The sequence below is a fragment of the Dermacentor silvarum genome, chromosome 1 (genome assembly GCF_013339745.2).
Source record: "Dermacentor silvarum isolate Dsil-2018 chromosome 1, BIME_Dsil_1.4, whole genome shotgun sequence".
Taxonomy (NCBI): Eukaryota; Metazoa; Arthropoda; class Arachnida; order Ixodida; family Ixodidae; genus Dermacentor; species Dermacentor silvarum.
The window spans coordinates 159,273,573-159,290,397 of record NC_051154.1 but is presented as its reverse complement, the minus strand read 5'-3'; the positions used below and the strand labels follow the sequence as shown (position 1 = coordinate 159,290,397).

Sequence of the window (16,825 nt, the reverse complement as noted above, 5' to 3'; positions counted from 1 at the left end):
GTGAATGGTAGTGGCGATGTTGAAATTAAAGTATTAATTTTTATCATTCATTTTTTATTCGCAGAGATTCTATCAATGCCTTTAAATGTGCGATGTTTTTTTTTGTTTTTTTTTTAATGATAAACGAAACCGAAACATGCGCGTTACCGCTACCGACCATGCTACCGACTGCATGTGCTTGATTGCTTGATGTTGTTGCATGTGTTGCTGGTTTAGTTTGTTGTTGCATGTGTTGCAGTTTAGTTGTTGCAGTTATTATTCATACGTCTGATCATGGGGGCTGCTTGAGTAACTCAAGTAGCATCTCAAGTAACTTCCTGGAAAGAGGGTCATGTGAGGAGGTGTTCTCGAACTTCGTGGTAGCTGCAAGCTATCCGGCTGCCAGAGTAGATTTATCTTTTCCACAACCTCTACTACTAGATTTCGACGGTGTAATCGCAATGGAGGCGTCGTTTAACGGGAAACGAGCCGTGGTGACTGGTGCTAGCCAAGGCAAGTTTCAATTTAATTTGCTTCTCGTGACATTACAACTTCTTTCCTAACGAAGCTTCACATGATCTGCAAATACCACAAGTTGGTTCGCTGGTTGCTGCGAGACATGTTGCTGCATAATGAAGGTGTTCAGAAGTAACGTGAGCGGATATATGCGACGCTAAGAACTTATCTGCGCGTAAATGACTGGTTTTCAATAATAATTAAATCACAGCGACTATAAAGCAACCGGCAAGAACCATGTGCACGCGCCGCAACAAAGCCCGATCCGATGTGCCTTGTGTGACACGGATATTAGTTCACGTACGCAGCAAGGACACTTCAAGACGCAGAATTGTAGCTTTGCCTGGTTCACATACACATGACCGCGGTTTGAATAAGGGCATGCAATGGCGTCTAAAAGAAAGAAAAGGGAATACGAAGGGCGGGTTACTTGTATTTCATATACAAGGCTGGTGGCATACTGATACAGTTATCTTTCTCTCCCATTATTAGGAATAGGGAACGTAATCGCACGAGAACTTGCAAAACGTGGAGCTACAGTAATAGCTGTTGCTAGATCTGCTGACAAACTCAAGGAGCTGCAGGAACAGGTGAGCCTGGTGATGATAACAAACGTTAACCATGCCTTCAGCCGTTTCCGTGTGATTTTTGTGAATCGGGAAATATTCATGTAATTCTGAATGAAATTATTTTGATCGCCATCTGATAAGTAACCGCGAGCACTCCATGGACGTCTTCTAAATATGCAGCCCATGCACTTAAACTGAAAGGGCAGAGGCTTGCAATACGTGCATCTCAGGCTATATTTATCAGGCTGCGCGATTGCTGATAATGCTTAAACATAACAGCGATTGGATTAATAAGCAAATGTGAGAGTGAGGTAGCAATGCTATTATTTTGATATCAAAATTGTGTTCGTATATCACTTGCAGCAGTGGAAGCTTGGAAGGAAGTCTGTTGTTTTGTGCAAGTGGGTCAAATGTGTGGTAACAATTTCTGCTAAGATTCACCTTTAGGTGGCAGCACTGTTGCTGCAATGATGTACAGGTGGTTAATTGGCTGCGCACATAAAGACCTGCATGGCAGTGCTTTGCTGTGAATGATTTGAGCAATTTAAATTTCTGGTAATGAGACAAGGTCGTACAGGGCTTGATTCCTGGCCATGGTGGCCGCATTCCAATGGGATCAAAATGCAAGAACACTCGTGTACTGTGTTTTGGGTTGCTGTTAAGAAACCCCAGGTGGACAAAATAATCCGGAGCTGTCCACTACAGCATCGCTCATAACCCACTGTGCAGTTTCGGGACGTTAAACCCCACAATTTAGTTATTTTTGGTAATGAGATATACCAATTGCCTACAATGTCCTCTAGCTTCCTATTTTTCCACAGAAAAGAGAGAACCAACGAATGCTACGTGGAAAAAGATTAAACTGCTGGGAAAGCTCACATTCAGGCTTTGGCTCCTTTTTTTAGAGTTTTGTGTATGCCTGGCTTGTACCCCACCTGTTCACCTAAAACTCACTTGATGACATTTCCTGTACATCTTGTACAGTCAAGTGTTCATCTTCAACAAAGTTAAAGCAGCAATTCTGTATGCACTCCACTTCTTTGCTTGTATGGTTCTGCCTTTTTTCATCTTATTTAGATAACAATTATACGGACACTCCAGTTGCACTTGTGACATCGGCTTCATGTCCTAGTATGCTGTCTCGGCCTCCTGCAGTCTGCTTCAGGCAGTGAAAGAGAATTCAGAACTGTTGTTGCACATACACCACACATAACATTCCTCTGTTGAACACAATTAATGCACTATGCTGGAGCACTGGCACGTGAGTGCAGGATAAGTAAAGCGCTTTGCAGCACAGGTAACACTTCATGAGACTGGTCATAGCACACCTTATGGAATAACCAAACGTGCAGGGAAAATGAATACATGAGCATGTCTCGTCTCATCACATGGAGAGGCTGAAGACTACATGCTGAGTGTACTCCAACATATCTATACATCACAGCACCCCCATGCCTCATAGCATTAACCAATAAAGCTAATCAATAAGTGTTCCATCAGCAGGTTTTCCCGGAAGCTATCCCTTAACTTTGATAGTCATCCGTCAGTGGTTTCTGCTCAATCAATTTTTTACTGAGAAATGCAAAACAATGTTGGTGTGTTCAGTTAATGGGACATTAAAGAGAAATAATAAGTTAATTTAGTTGTAAATATGCCTTTGCAATAGCAAAGAGGTCAATCTTACCATGAGAGGAGGCCTGATAAGCCAGTAAAGACTGCAAAACGATAAACTGGTGGTGTTGTTGCCCTGAGGTGTTTGCACCAACTTGCCGTGATGTCATGGATTTTGACAGTGTCTACTGGGGCCTATAGTTAATCGCTTATTGGTAAAAAAGGGCTATATTGCATTGTAATAGAAGCAATGGCTCAACCTAGTAAGTTTTCATTTCTTCTACAGAAACAAAACAGCATGAATGCGAGAAAATACTTTCAAATCCATGACATCACAATTATGTTCTGGAACTGAGGTTTCAGCACAAAATTTAAAAGACGAAGTTTGGCCTCTATGCTCTTCAATAATCAACTACTCCTGCCAAATGAATAGCGCAAGGTTTTGAAAGAATACCAGTCTAAACTCATTTAGTGCTGCTCTTTAGTGTTCCTTTAAAGGGCCCCTCACCAGGCCCCATTGAAAATTTTGGTTATACACTTGGAACTTGTAAAACCGGAGGAAACAGTGGCTAAGGAGCGTTTTATCAAAATAATTTTTTTAATCGGTTCACTATTGGATGAGATAGAAGAAATTGACTGTCCTGTTATCATGCTGCCTGGAAACAAGCATCACTTCCTACGAAGACACTTTCTCCCTTTACCTCAATTAGTGTCCGCAAGCGGTGTTCTTTCCCTGCCTTCTCCCTACAGGAAATGAGAGACCGCATCATGTTCACGCGTCAAGCCCCTGCCTCCTTTTTTTTTTTCTTCCCTTACTTTCATGCTACACGGCACATTCATGATGGTGGCATTGCGCGCCCAGCACTGGATGATTAACCAAAGTCACGTAGCTAGCATTGTGATTTAAGTAGGTGCATTCGTGCATGTTACATTGACTCTCTGACTGAAAGCGTACCTTCCTGGACAGAGAGGGTGCATTGTACTTGGTTTAAAATTTCAGCTGTTCTCACGGCACGCAGCACTATAACACTTTGCAGACACGATCGTCAGTGGGTCATGTATACACTGTGCTTGTCTTTCAAAAATGGCCAAACCTGTTGAGGGATCGTAAGCTGAGTCAGTCTGAGTAACTGCATGTCAACAGGTTTAGCAGGTTGTATCATACACTATTCTTGGGTGGAAACATGTTTATCACAGTAAGAACTTCAACTTTCTAGCACACACCTCTATTTGCACAGTTCTTCATAAATGTCCTTGTAATTATTTTATGAGAAAGAATAATTTGGTTGTATTCTTACTAAGAAATGTAATGACATCCACAATTTTCCATAAGTGAACTCTGCCACACATGCTACAAAAGGAAATGAATAGCTGTGGGGCACTTTGTGCCATTACATCTTACTTTAACAGGCTACCTTATCACACAGGTTGCTCACATAATGTTTTTTTATTCCTTGTGCTGCAAGACAACTGGCATGACAAGAGTGATGGAATATACAGTGTCTTCAAAGTATCAGTAATTTCAATAAAAAATGCATGCTAGCTATGCAAATGTTGCTTGCACAGGCAGCTTATTTGCTTTGGTAGACACAATTCTCGTGAACAAGTAGAGTCAGGAAATACATAATTAACAAGAACTTAGGGTTACTTAACTTTTCCAACCTTGCAATTATGTGACATGTTTATATTAGAAACTTGAAGACAACCATATTCAAAGACAGCTCTATTTTGTTTTATTCTTCTGCAGTGCTTCTGTTCCAAAATATTTACAAAGTTGACGCTCAGTATACTAATTTTGCATTCAGAGGCAGGAGTCTCAGCTCAAAGACATACCCCCCATGTGATGCTGATGCAACTGATTGCAGTGGAAGGGGGAAGCCTGTCTTGTTTGTGCCAACCGAAAGGAGTGCAGTTGTTATCAGCCCTGTCTGTCTTCTACACTGGTGTGCTATTTGATGCTGATACTATCGTCTCTTAATTCAGGTGGTGAAATGAAATGTCACGGCCACTGTGTCCTAAGGTAATGCTGACACAAAAGCTTGGTGCGATGGTGGGAAGAGCATCATTACGTGTGGGCATGGCAGCAGAGCTTTGAGTGCAGCTCGAATAATGAAAAGTAGGGGATGGCCATTAGGATGTGGTAGCAGGAGCATTTGGTAACACAGTTCATACAAACCACATGCAAGAAAATTTTGTTGAAAATGGTTCCGCAGAAGAAGCACGTTAATACCAGGCACCTTCTACACTTTTCATAAGAGGTGGTACAGGGTCCTTTATGGCAGCATTTCATAGCCCATACGTAAGCAAATTCAACTTCATAACACATTTGAGGTTGAAGCTAAGTTTATATTAATGCATGTGGAGATTTTCAACAAATTTAGATTGAAACAGTTCAATTTCCACCTGGCAAGGTTTTCAATTGTAGTGAACATTTAGCTTACACCACTGACTTTCACCATTTTTGCTTTGTTTCCAACTAACTTTGTGGTCTCTCTACAGGCGCCAAACATCGTACCAGTTTGTGTGGACCTGGCTGATTGGAATGCAACTGAGGTAGCACTATCCAGCGTTGGGCCAGTAGATCTGCTGGTGAACAATGCAGCTGTTGCCATTCTGGAGCCTGTGGGAGAAATCAAGCCAGAGTCCTTTGATATGTGAGACATGTATTTAGTAATGAAGTACACATATTTATTTATTCATTCATTCATTCATTCATTCATTCATTCATTCATTCATTCATTCATTTATTTATTTATTTACTGTCAGTACTCTCAAGGCTCATAGAGCATTGCAGAGAGGAGTGGGATAGCGCGATATAGTTGTGGCACACTTTATTAAAGTTGGTACTGTTAGTCATATCTGCAGTGGATTGAGGCAGGGAGGGGTTTCCATTCTTTGCTGGTGTGCAGAATGAAAGAGTTCAGGTAAGCACTTGAGTGGCATATCAGCACTCTGAATTTAAACTGATAAGCAACACATGGCCGAAGGTAAGATGGGCGAGTACTAATGTTCCTTAAGAGCTGGGTTAACGTGATCTTATAAAAGAGACAGACGAGCATTCTTGCGCCACAATGCTAGGTCAGTTAAATCAAAGGTTAAAGGGACACTAAACGCAAATATTGAGTCAAGCTAAATTGATAGCTTGATGTTGTGAGGCGTCAATATTATCGCGCACAATGTTTTAGTAATCGCAAAATTTAGGTAAATGCAGGACACGATTTGTGACTCACCTGGGACATTCAAGTACTAGCCCGATGACGTAGACACTCGTTATAATTCTGTCAGTAGTACTCAACCTCTCCTAATAAAAAGATCATTGCATTGAATTATAAGACGGAAGAAAATGCTACTTGTCCAGTTCTATTAGATTAATAGAAAAAGCAACTCATTCACGGTACCCTTGACAATGACGTGGGTGGTCGAAAGGTTTCGTTTTCGCTCGACTCTGTGCCGCCTGCGCTTTCACATTTCAATAGTTTCATTATCGCGTAGTGCTGCGCTGGTTTTGCTGACTTGCGAAACTTACACAAACTGGAAGTAGCAGAGAATTGCACGTTAATGTGGTGTCGCAGGATGCCTGAATGGGCCATGCCACTTCACCAAAAGCAGCTTCAGTGGCGAATCCAATGCTCTGTCTGGCTCGGTTTCCTCCATGGCTGTGCATTTGTGTTTTGCGAAAAAAAACAGTTCACCTATCTCTGGCATCATCCCTGGTTGTATCATACAACAGTGGTAATACTGTTGTAGCTAATGTTTTGTTGTACATACAGAACTGTGATCTTCCTCACTTCTGACCAAATGAGGAGCATATGAGGTGCATTGTTTTAATGTAGGAATATGAGAAACTGCCTGTAGCTAGCAGAATCTGACCATTTTCCTTTGTCTTTCATAGAGTTGAGAGTGTAGTCCTGCAGAGTCAATCATGTGGCTAATGTTTCAAGGCTAATGCTTCTCCTTGCAGCTCCTTTGCCACAAATGTGAAAGCTGTAATTAATGTGTCACAGGTGAGTTAGCTTTGTCTATCTATATTCATATCATCTTCTATTAATGAAGATTGTGTACTACAGAATGAATAATCAATGCATAGGACTTCATGCTCATAGGAGTGCTAGTCCAATGTATCTATTTCTACAATTTATTTCTTTATGCCCTTTAATTTTATGAACTGTTAATCCTTTCGTTTATTTTTTATAGTGTTTTGTAAATACTAAAGTTAGATTTCACTTTTATGAACCTATCCCCACCTTGTTGATTTCCATAGAACTTATTTGGGGGTCAAGAGAAAACATTTGGGAAAAGTTAAATTTGTCACTGACCTCACATTAATTGGTGGGGAACTAAACACAAAATTGAAAACATAAAATTATGAAAACTAATTATGCTTGGACACAGCGCTGTAGCATAACTATAGCACGTCACATGCTTAAAGCTTATAATAAACAGTACACTGCACCTTCTTAATTTGTTCAATTCTCAGTAACTTGTATTAATTTTGTGATCACTATTCTTGCCCTTGTCACTGTCAGTTAGCTATAGTGATAACCTTCATAGTCCTTCAATTTTCCATGTATGCTCTACATGGAGTATTTACCGTATTTTTCCGCATATAACCCGTCACTGCATATAACCCGTCACCGCATATAACCCGTCACCACATATAACCCACACCCCAATTACAACTGTGCAGCAAAAAAAAATTTTAAATCTGCTTGTATAACTTGCGGAAATAACTGCATACAACAATGCTGAAATCTTTGCGAAAACAATCTCTATTCGCGGATGCACGACTCGACCGCGTCTTATCTATGGCCATCGGCTCTGTTCCGCATCTCTTTGGCGACGCTGATAATCTTCAGCTTCTGCTGCGCACTAAAGGACTGCTGTAGAGCACAGCAGTCCTTCGCCAGAGTTCTGGTTCGCCAGCGCCGCGTGCACTATTCGCTAACTACTAAATGTAAAATATTGATCCAGAAAGAGGAGGAGAGTGGGCGACCATAAAAGAGGGGAGAAGGGAGCTTCAACGCTCAAAGCTGGGGAGACTGTTGGGTTCCGTAGAAGGTGCCGAAACTTTAAATGGCTGGAAACTTTGCCTTGAAATGCGGCTTCATGGCAGTGCGTGCAGCACTGCCTGCACTATGAAGGACACCGTTCAACACAAAGAACCGTGAGATAGAGCATTTTCCCCCCAAACATCTTTTATAATTATGTGAGCCTGATCAGCTGCTGATTTCTCATGTCTTGCTACAGAACTTCATTTTCAGTGAATGCTGCATCTGAGAATCCATGACAGTGGCTGTCAGGGTGACTTTTAATAATTAACATCCACAGAATAAGATAGGTCTGCATCTTTGGAATCTCACAGCTACAATTTGGCTTGTGAAACATTACCATTATTATTAATTGTGTGATCGCTGTTATTAGAACATTATTGGCAGATAGTGCAAACTGTAATACGTGACAGTAACTTTTGGAAGCATACTGAGTAGAATGTGCAATGCCTCATGCTCTGACTTATGGTGGCACTGTACACATACATTGTGTGGTTGAACGTGCACATCATGAATGCCAAGGAAACTGATCAGCAGACAGTAGATGGGGCAGCGAAGTTTGACATACAATGCAGGAAACTATAGCAAATAGTTATTGGCTTTTGTCTACATTCAACAGCCAAGGAATCTCCTGCAGATGTGTTAACAAATCCTGCCTATCTTTTACAACAACAGGTGCTTCAACTTCCATGACGTTGCCTTCTAAACACTTGCATCCCTGCTTTGAAGACGATTAGAAGCACCAAGAAACTGCCAATTTGAATTACAAAACAGCTACAATAGTGCATACTGCAAAACTTGAAATATAAATAGGGAATTTCTAACAGCACTACATTTGTTCCTTTTAATGTAATGATAGTTCGAACAGTTCTAATGCACGTCAGAATTTGGCTTCACCCATGGGCCATGTTAGTGGCAAACAGCAACGAGTGCATTACACGCTATCAGAGGTTTTGGTGAGTGCAGTTGGAAGTGAAAATTATGCAACTGTTTGTCAGTATGATTGCTTTCTTTCACACCTCTTGATTTGAGATATTCCCATACGGGTTCATTTCTTGAAAGTGTATGTACAATTGTGAGCAAAAGTTTGGAGACCGATGGTGCTGCAAAAGTTTTTTTTTTCTTTCACAGCCTGGGCATGCTGGCTGAAATCAACATGCATGCACATGTTTGCCCAATACAATGTATTGAAGCAATTCAACATTTCGGAGCTGTACTCGAAGAAATTTTAGTTTTTTGCAGATGCCGTGGTCTCCAAACTTTTGCTCATGGCTGTACATACCATTTTATGTTTGCAGTTAATTTTTAAAAGCTTTTGAGCAGTAATGTTACTTCTGTCATAGTAACATTGTATGTTTCACTAGAAATTTTCCTTAGCTTTCTCATGCCTTTCACTACTCACTGTGGCTTTTTTGAAACTCTGCAGCTCTGTGCTAAATCAATGAAAGAACGGCATGTAGCTGGTGCAATTGTCAATGTCTCGAGCCAGGCAGGCATTGCGGCCCTGGCAAACCATGCTGTCTACTGCGCCAGTAAAGCAGCTTTGGATCAGCTTACCCGAGTCATGGCTCTTGAACTCGGGCCTCACAAGGTTTGGCGTTATTTTCTGCAATCGTCAAATGTAATTGTTCTGTTAATGTGTAAATGGTGCAAGTAATCATAGTGTATCACTGTATGATAGCGATAATCATTAGAGACCGGATGTTTAGGCACTAAAAAGAATGCTATTTTAGATGCCTATAACAGGCTCTAAAGCTGTCACTAAAGGCATATATAGGCTTCAATTACTGTCCTTTAGGCATGTATAGGCTCCATTAATAAGAATTTCCCCAGTGCATCTGAGGATAAATTGTGATTTCCCAAAGAACACAGCCCACTAAACCTCTGTTTTGTGAAATTAATTTTATTTTCTTGATAAAACGAAATGAGGCAAGTTGCATAGCTTACACGATTTAGCTGAAATTTAGTGTGGCTAGATACCACAAGAATAGTTGTGAGAGCAGTGACAAACGAGCGCCATGTCAAGAGTTTCATGTTGCATTTTGCGCCTTTTTTCACTGAGTATTGGTCTGTATGCGGAAAAGGAACACTTAACATCCATCAAAGTTAGCAGCACATATTTGTAAGTAGTTCAGAACATTCGATGATCCAATACCCTCTGAAATTGCAGAATGTTCGCCGGTCAGAACCTTTTTATTTTATTTATTTATTTATTTCAATACTCTCAATGCCACGTGGGGCGTTACAGAGAGGAGTGGGTCTCAATACAATAACTGGAAATCGCGGTTTTGAAAGATGATGGAACGGGGATGCTGACAATGGAGGCGGGGAGGCGGTTCCAGCTGGTCGATGTCCTTGGAATGAAGGAATAAGCTGTGTAGGTTTGTACGTGAACTTGGGACGTGGACCTTGAAGTTGTGATCGGTGCGTGCTGAAATATAATGAGGACAGTTGACAGTTGTTTGATTCCTTTGACAGTTGTTTGACAATCCTTGACAGTTGTTTGACAGTTGACAGTTCCTTTGACAGTTGTTTGACAATCCTTTGACAGTTGTTTCAGTACAAAAAGCCTGGAATTTTTGTCCGAGACAAATTGAAGCTTTGAACTAACTCTGTCACCAACGGGCCCATCGGGGATGGTGGCAAACCTTTCCTGAATGTACAGTGTTCAGTAATTCAAACATGATACTCAGAGTGCATGGCTGCCAGCACTTTTTGCGTTACTGGTGGGTGCTGGCAACACTGAGCTGATAAATTATGGTATATGTACGATGGAAACAAAGGCCTTTGTGATGCATTGTGACTGCATTTGGCCCCCTAGTGATCACCCAGCACTCGCCGGTGACAAAAAAAGTGCCAGGCAGCTCGATTATCCCGTTTGAATAGTGGAGCACTGTACAAAATGAGCCCCACATTCTGGGTCAGAGTTGTGCCTGAACATTCAAGCTTCTTGAGGATGTCAGTTAAAACCTAAAGTGAGCGCACAAGTGCACGAAGTCAGTTTCGAGTGTATCATCTCGTAGCGCAGTTTTAGCCGTTTTCACAGCAATGTTCTAGTCTGTTGCAAAACTGTTAATAACAGCCTTCACATCGGCAAAGTGTTTGTGGTAATAATCGGCTGCCATCAGCCAAGTTTTCTAGTGGGCGATAAAATTACAAAAAAAATGCTACCTATGTAGAATACGGAAAAAGGCATTTATAGGCACAATAAAGGTGCTGCTAAAATGTTTCTGGACCCATAGTTCATGCTCATAAAAACACAGTAAAGACGTAAGGAAAAAATCGGCATTTTTCATAAAGTTCCGGTCTCTAATAATCATAATGTGTCATCACTGATAATCTTAGTGTATGATCACTCTATTTGCCCTGCACTGGCTCATTTGTAAGCAATGTTACTAGTTCTTAAACGCTATGCTTATTGGCTGTGCATTTCAGATTCGAGTGAACTCGGTGAACCCTACTGTGACGAACACTCCTATGTCCTTGGTTGGCTGGAGTGACCCTGTCAAGGCTAGCAATATGCGGTCCAAGATCCCCCTAGGACGTTTTGCAGGTGAGTTCTCTTTAGTATGGGCTCTTTGGGGAACCATGGAGAAATGTTTGCTGTCTTACACAGCCTGGATACAGTGCACAAATTTGATTCATTGTATTGCTGATGAACAGTGTGCTATAATGAAAAGCGCAGTTTTGAGAAATGAGTACTCAAAATCTGCAGCAAAATGCACTGCTGTTCCAACTTCATATGTTTCTGCTCGCGTAAACTATCAACGGAAACAGCAATGCATTTCAAGCTCACCCAGTTTTTACTACTTGTGCATTTCATGGCACATTCTGCGTCCGTATTTTTCGAAAATGAAACTTGTACTAGGCACGAAGGTAGGCAATGCCGCCGGAGCTCTAAGAATTCAGTTTCACCACATATGCACTCACCGTGACATCGGATATACCTATGACACCTGGTAGTGTCCGTGGTGCAGTTTCCACTGCGCAGCAGCATAGGCCTCGTGTGCTTGCTGTCACTGTCATTGCTTCGTCCTTCAAGTGAACCTGTAATTAATAAAAGACTGCGCACATTTATGGACTTTTATTTGTGAATGTGCAACAAAGCTGCCCTTGCTTCTTAGAATATACATTTCACTTTTGTGTAATGATCAATTCCTTTGAAAGAGGAATTTGATCTTCTCATCAATACTTCTCATACATTAATACATCAATGAATACTCATAGGAAAAATTCTATTTTTGATAATCAAGGAGGCAAAATTGAAGAATGTGAGTCCACAGTTTTTATTCTGCATAAAATTTCACTCCAGAAAATGCCTTAGAGACAAGGCTGTAATTCGAGAGCAATGGCAAGACTTTGTCGTAAAAATTAAAACTGAAAACAAAAAAAGAAGGCTTTAAATATTGAGAAGTGTGCAATTTTATTCTCATTGGAAGTATGGTAATTAGAATTGCCTAGCCTAGGGCATGCATGGGGCCTTCTTTCATTTTGCCTTGTTCTGTAACAACAACTTCGAGTATCTTTAAGCTCAAGAGTGCACTGGCTCCTCTTTCCTCTGACAAGCACTGGTTGGTGTTTTCATCTTTTTCAGTACTTATTCCCTTAGGGTGGCCGCTTTCATAAAACAATAGCAACTAAATTAAGCTATTGTGTGTTGCGGCTGACATCTGTGCTGACACTTTAGGACATGTCGTCGCACTGCTAAAGCAAGACAGCCTTTCGCTCGAATTCAGCCAAAATAGTCTCATTGTCCTCAAAAGCTGCATACCTTATTGGTCCTTATGTTCAGGTTTTGGAAACCATTGCAATTTTCTCGGAAAGGAAAACCTGTACGGGTTTGCTTTGTAGTTTTTGCTACTCTTGGGTTGCTGACAATATTTCCATTTCATGAAACATACTCCACCTTGTAGGCTTCTGCAGAACTGATTTGCCATATTCAATGTTGGAGAGCGAGAACACTGCATCTATTGCTGGCAGGGTGCTTGAAACTGTCAAACACAATGACTACTCGTACGCAGTCTGTTGCTCCTCCTTGCGAGCTCTACCTCTTGGTTTTGTGAAGTGTCCATGTGTCCAGAACGCCATAGGCATTTTCCTGACGAAAATAGCAAGAGCTCTCGAGAAATTGCTGAGTGGCTACTGAGCAGAATCTGTGTTGATAGTACAAATCAGACAAGGTCCGAAGAGCATGGGTGCGGACAAAAATTTTCTGGCATTTACTTGAATAGTCAAGTAAGCCCAAAACTGGTATAATCTTTCAGCCAAAAATTGAGATGTCGAGTGTCATGTCCGTCCATAATAATCTGAGAGAGTCAGCAGAAAAATGCTGCACTTGGCTTAGGCATTCAGTGCCATTCACAATAGTATTGGCTGATGACTAACCATGTTTATTTTCCACACTTAAAAAGCATTTCAGGGCTCTTTTAAAACTGCATACTGCACGGAAAGGTACTCTTTCCAGAAATTAGCATTTTACTAGAGTAACTTGGCAGTACTTGTAGCTGGGCTTGTTGGTGCATATTCAGTAAATATATAGAGCTCGTCCTGTCCTCTTTCTTCGTTCGTGTTCCAGGTTGCGCACCTATGTATTTACTAGAGTAACCCTAATATTTCACAGTAATTTCCTGAAGTTTTTAAAGTTGTGCATGGTGGTATCAACATACGTGGCTTATCCTTCTTTTTTTTTTTTTTTCCTCTTTCTCTTTTTCTCTCCCCCTGGTGCTTGCTTGCAGAACCAGAAGAGGTCTGCGATGCAGTTTTGTATCTGCTTAGTGATCACTCCTCAATGATTACTGGAACAGTGTTGCCAGTAGATGGTGGTTACACAGCCTGCTGATGCCAGCCTGAACTGTTAATCTCAGACTCTTCTGCTGGAGTACAGGCTGTGATGATACTTTGTGCCAAGGAAAACATTTCTGGTGACTATGGTACTATTATGGAAACTGTGGAACTTGTGGTCAAAATAAAGCATTTGATTAATTCTACCTGTTATTTTCTATATTTTGTGGAAATGGTAACCATATGTGAAGAAAACTGTTTCGCACATATCTAAGTAGGGCACTAATAATATGCCCCATGAGGTTGACATGTATGTCATTTTATCTTTTGCATCTCAGAGCTTGTATTTAAGGCAGAGAGTGGGGCTAGTTGGAAATTAGACAGACATGTTCCGACGCGTAAGAAAAATGAAAACAGTTGCAGAGTCCAATGCTCTTCCTTTCCTGTCATACTTTTGTTTCTGCACCTCTTTTCATTTTTCTTATGTGCTGGAACACGTCTTTGTTAGAACCTGTATACTGCAAAGTTTATTTTTTCTTAAATTGTTTCATGACAGATCAATGAATCAGTTTGCTGTCTTGTTTTCCTCATCTTGCTCAGCACTGGTTTGCCAGTGCATTAGCATAGGAGTGGGCACCTAAATTGTGGTTCCATTCTGACAAGAATTAAAACTGTTCATGTGATGTAACTTAGAGTGCCGAGTGGATGCACTGGCCTTGGGCAAAAACTGTAGCAGGAATTGGGGCACCATAATGGTATACAAGCTTGCACGAACAATACAAAGTAAACTATATTGGACAATTCTTACATAAAAAATAGACTAGCAAAAATCAAGATTCCACAATGGAAAGCATGCGCTGTCGCATCACGAATGAAGGAAACAAAGAATGTGTCTCAGATAAACAGCAGAGCAAGAATAATGTTTTGATATTGCCTTATAAGTAAAACAATAATGCCTGAAATCAATATTTGCATAGACCAGGAACAATACACATTATTTTAAAACCAGTGAATAGTATATGCCTGTATCCTGTATGTATCAATATTCTGTAAGGCATTTGCTCTTTTTTGTTGTTATAGGGCCTAAATGGTAGCTTTCATTTTAAATGAGCAGTGACAAAAATTGCCTTTTTTTTTCCTTTAACCTCTTATTGCTTTAATAAAAACATTTGAATTGAGCATAGCTGAAGTTTGGGCTAGTTGGTTACTGGAAGAGAAATATCTTGCACAGTACAGAAGGAAGAGCAGACAGTATAAGTGCAGGAAAGGTTAAGCACTCTCTACTAACAGGCACGCTTTGAAGGTATGCACTTAAAAGTGCGAGTTGGAACATCCAAAATTAATTTTACACCACTTACTATGACATGATAAAATTTTTGGGTTTATGAAAAACTTAAATGGTTGTCCAGTGGGAAAGCATGCCTTTATATCTGCAAATTTTCCTACTGCATATGATTTTACTTTGAAAACGAACTGTCATGCATCTTATGGCAGCCTGTTAAACAGTTGGTGTTGCGGAAATAGACGACAACTTTAATTGTTTCTTGAAGTCGAAACTGTCGTGTGCGGAATATTATTTCCATAGTGAGAGACAATGACACGACATGTTTTTTCTGGGCACTTACTCAGGTTCCAGTTTTGTATAATTGTCCTGTTCCTATTTAGGAGCTGAGAGCTTGTAAGTTGCAAAATTGCGTCAAATGGATATGTTGCAGTCATGACAAACATTAATTATGGCATGATGACAGGAGTGCAACAAATGTTTGTATTCTAATTTAATATGATCACTTCAAAACACGCACCAAATGCAGCATGGCTTCAGACTTGCTTCAGCCTGACATGCTACTCCAGGTGCTGGGTGCTAAGAGTCATCTAGTTTTTCTGCAAGATCATTTTAAAGGTGGGCGTTCGTTCCCTCAAACAGAATTTCATTGGCCAACCTGTGCTTGCCGCTCATGACGTTCACAGTTCAGCCTACAGTTCCGCATTTGCTCTGGAGCTGCAGCCATTGAGAGAAGAAAATTCTGAGGATAGGCAGTGATGTCACTTTCTGCAAGGAAGAGGCAGCTCCTTTCTACCTGCCCTTTCTCACCTTGTAGTCGAGTGTGAAGAAAAAAACCTTCTCTCGTGTGTAACCGCCGCCGCCGCCACTACCGTCGCCACCTCCTCTTCTTCTTCATTCAGAATACATGTTACAAATGTTGCTAAATTTTAGAATTGAATTTTGGTGTATTTTCGCAATTAAAAGTCAGCTCGTGTTTGATCAAACTATTTTTTTCTTCCTTTCTCAGCTATCAATACATGGGAACTCGTACCTTTGTTTTACCATTGTCGCCACTCAATTTCTTTTATTGTGATATCACTTAGTAGGGACACTCCAGGCGAATTTTTGCCGCCGTCGTCGTTGTGAGGTTTCGTATAAAGTCAAAGTGCGATAAAATCCTATTGCACCCCGTACGCACTATACTGTAGGTGCGAGGGAAAGCGTGCGAGTATGAGCTGAGAGGGATGGTGGCTTGATGCGCGACGTCATCCCGCTCTCTCAGTGTTTTGCGCACAAGGGGTGGCGGCAGCGGTCTTCAAGCGCGCGCTAAGGGGAAGGGTGGTCAAGGGGAACAGGTGAGCACGTGTCTCCTCGTCTAGCCCGGCCGTTTCTGCGGCTGAGCGCGGCTCCCCGTGCCCTATCTTGGAGGTAATGTGTGGCGAGTGCAAAGTTACGCGAGCCAAGATGGTTGGTGGCGTCGTGTGCATTGTGTTCTCGCGCGCCTAGCGTTGTAGGTCGTGCACTCTCAAGTTTTGGAGACGCATTGAAGTGAGAGGTAGCAGAAGCGTTCGTTCCCCTCTGTTTACGCTCTTCATCACGCCGGTGTTGTGACAGCGAGCATTCGCAGTCATTGAGTGAGATCTGTTCATGTTTGCCTGTGCGCGCATGATGCCATGCTTGTTAATTTAATTAATAAGCGAATGTTTACTGTAATTTAGACGGCCGATAAAACTACGAACCTTACTTTGTGTAGTTATGTAATACTTTGCTATCGCTATCAATGATTCGCTTGCGAAAGTGCAACTTTTTTTGTCATCGCTATACATTGAAAAGCCTGCAGCTCACTCCCGCCCTCTCACTATCATAACTAATCCCTCCTTTTGTACTTTCCATTTTCCTTAACTTAATGTTACTCTTTTTGTACCTGGTTATTCTCCTTGCCTCTTGGGCTAGAGTTAGGTATACCTAAGGTCCCTAGATATTTTTTGCTTTCTTTAAGTAGCGACAAGCTTTGAAGCAGCGCTGACGAATCTCATTGGGCGGCAGTCATTCCGGCA

At 41.3% G+C, this 16,825-nt stretch overlaps 1 protein-coding gene across 1 annotated transcript; it reads left to right on the top strand.

The window, feature by feature from the left end:
* The first annotated feature begins 170 nt into the window (after positions 1-170).
* On the top strand, positions 171-13,704 carry LOC119436297 (L-xylulose reductase-like). Its single transcript, XM_037703106.2, has 7 exons — positions 171-492; positions 988-1,085; positions 5,175-5,329; positions 6,637-6,679; positions 9,150-9,314; positions 11,159-11,276; positions 13,459-13,704. Exons 1-7 carry the CDS (start codon positions 228-230, stop codon positions 13,560-13,562), a joined length of 948 nt encoding a protein of 315 aa, XP_037559034.2. The 5' UTR covers positions 171-227; the 3' UTR covers positions 13,563-13,704.
* The last annotated feature ends 3,121 nt before the right edge of the window (positions 13,705-16,825 follow it).

What these genes read in the sequence shown, in the direction of transcription:
- LOC119436297 (XM_037703106.2), top strand. Translation starts at nt 228, where the DNA reads ATGTGTTGCAGTTTAGTTGTTGCAGTTATTATTCATACGTCTGATCAT. An exon ending in GGTGACTGGTGCTAGCCAAG is followed by an intron (nt 493 to 987) that starts GCAAGTTTCAAT and finishes TCCCATTATTAG; the next exon opens with GAATAGGGAACGTAATCGCA. An exon ending in TTGAACTCGGGCCTCACAAG is followed by an intron (nt 9,315 to 11,158) that starts GTTTGGCGTTAT and finishes TGTGCATTTCAG; the next exon opens with ATTCGAGTGAACTCGGTGAA.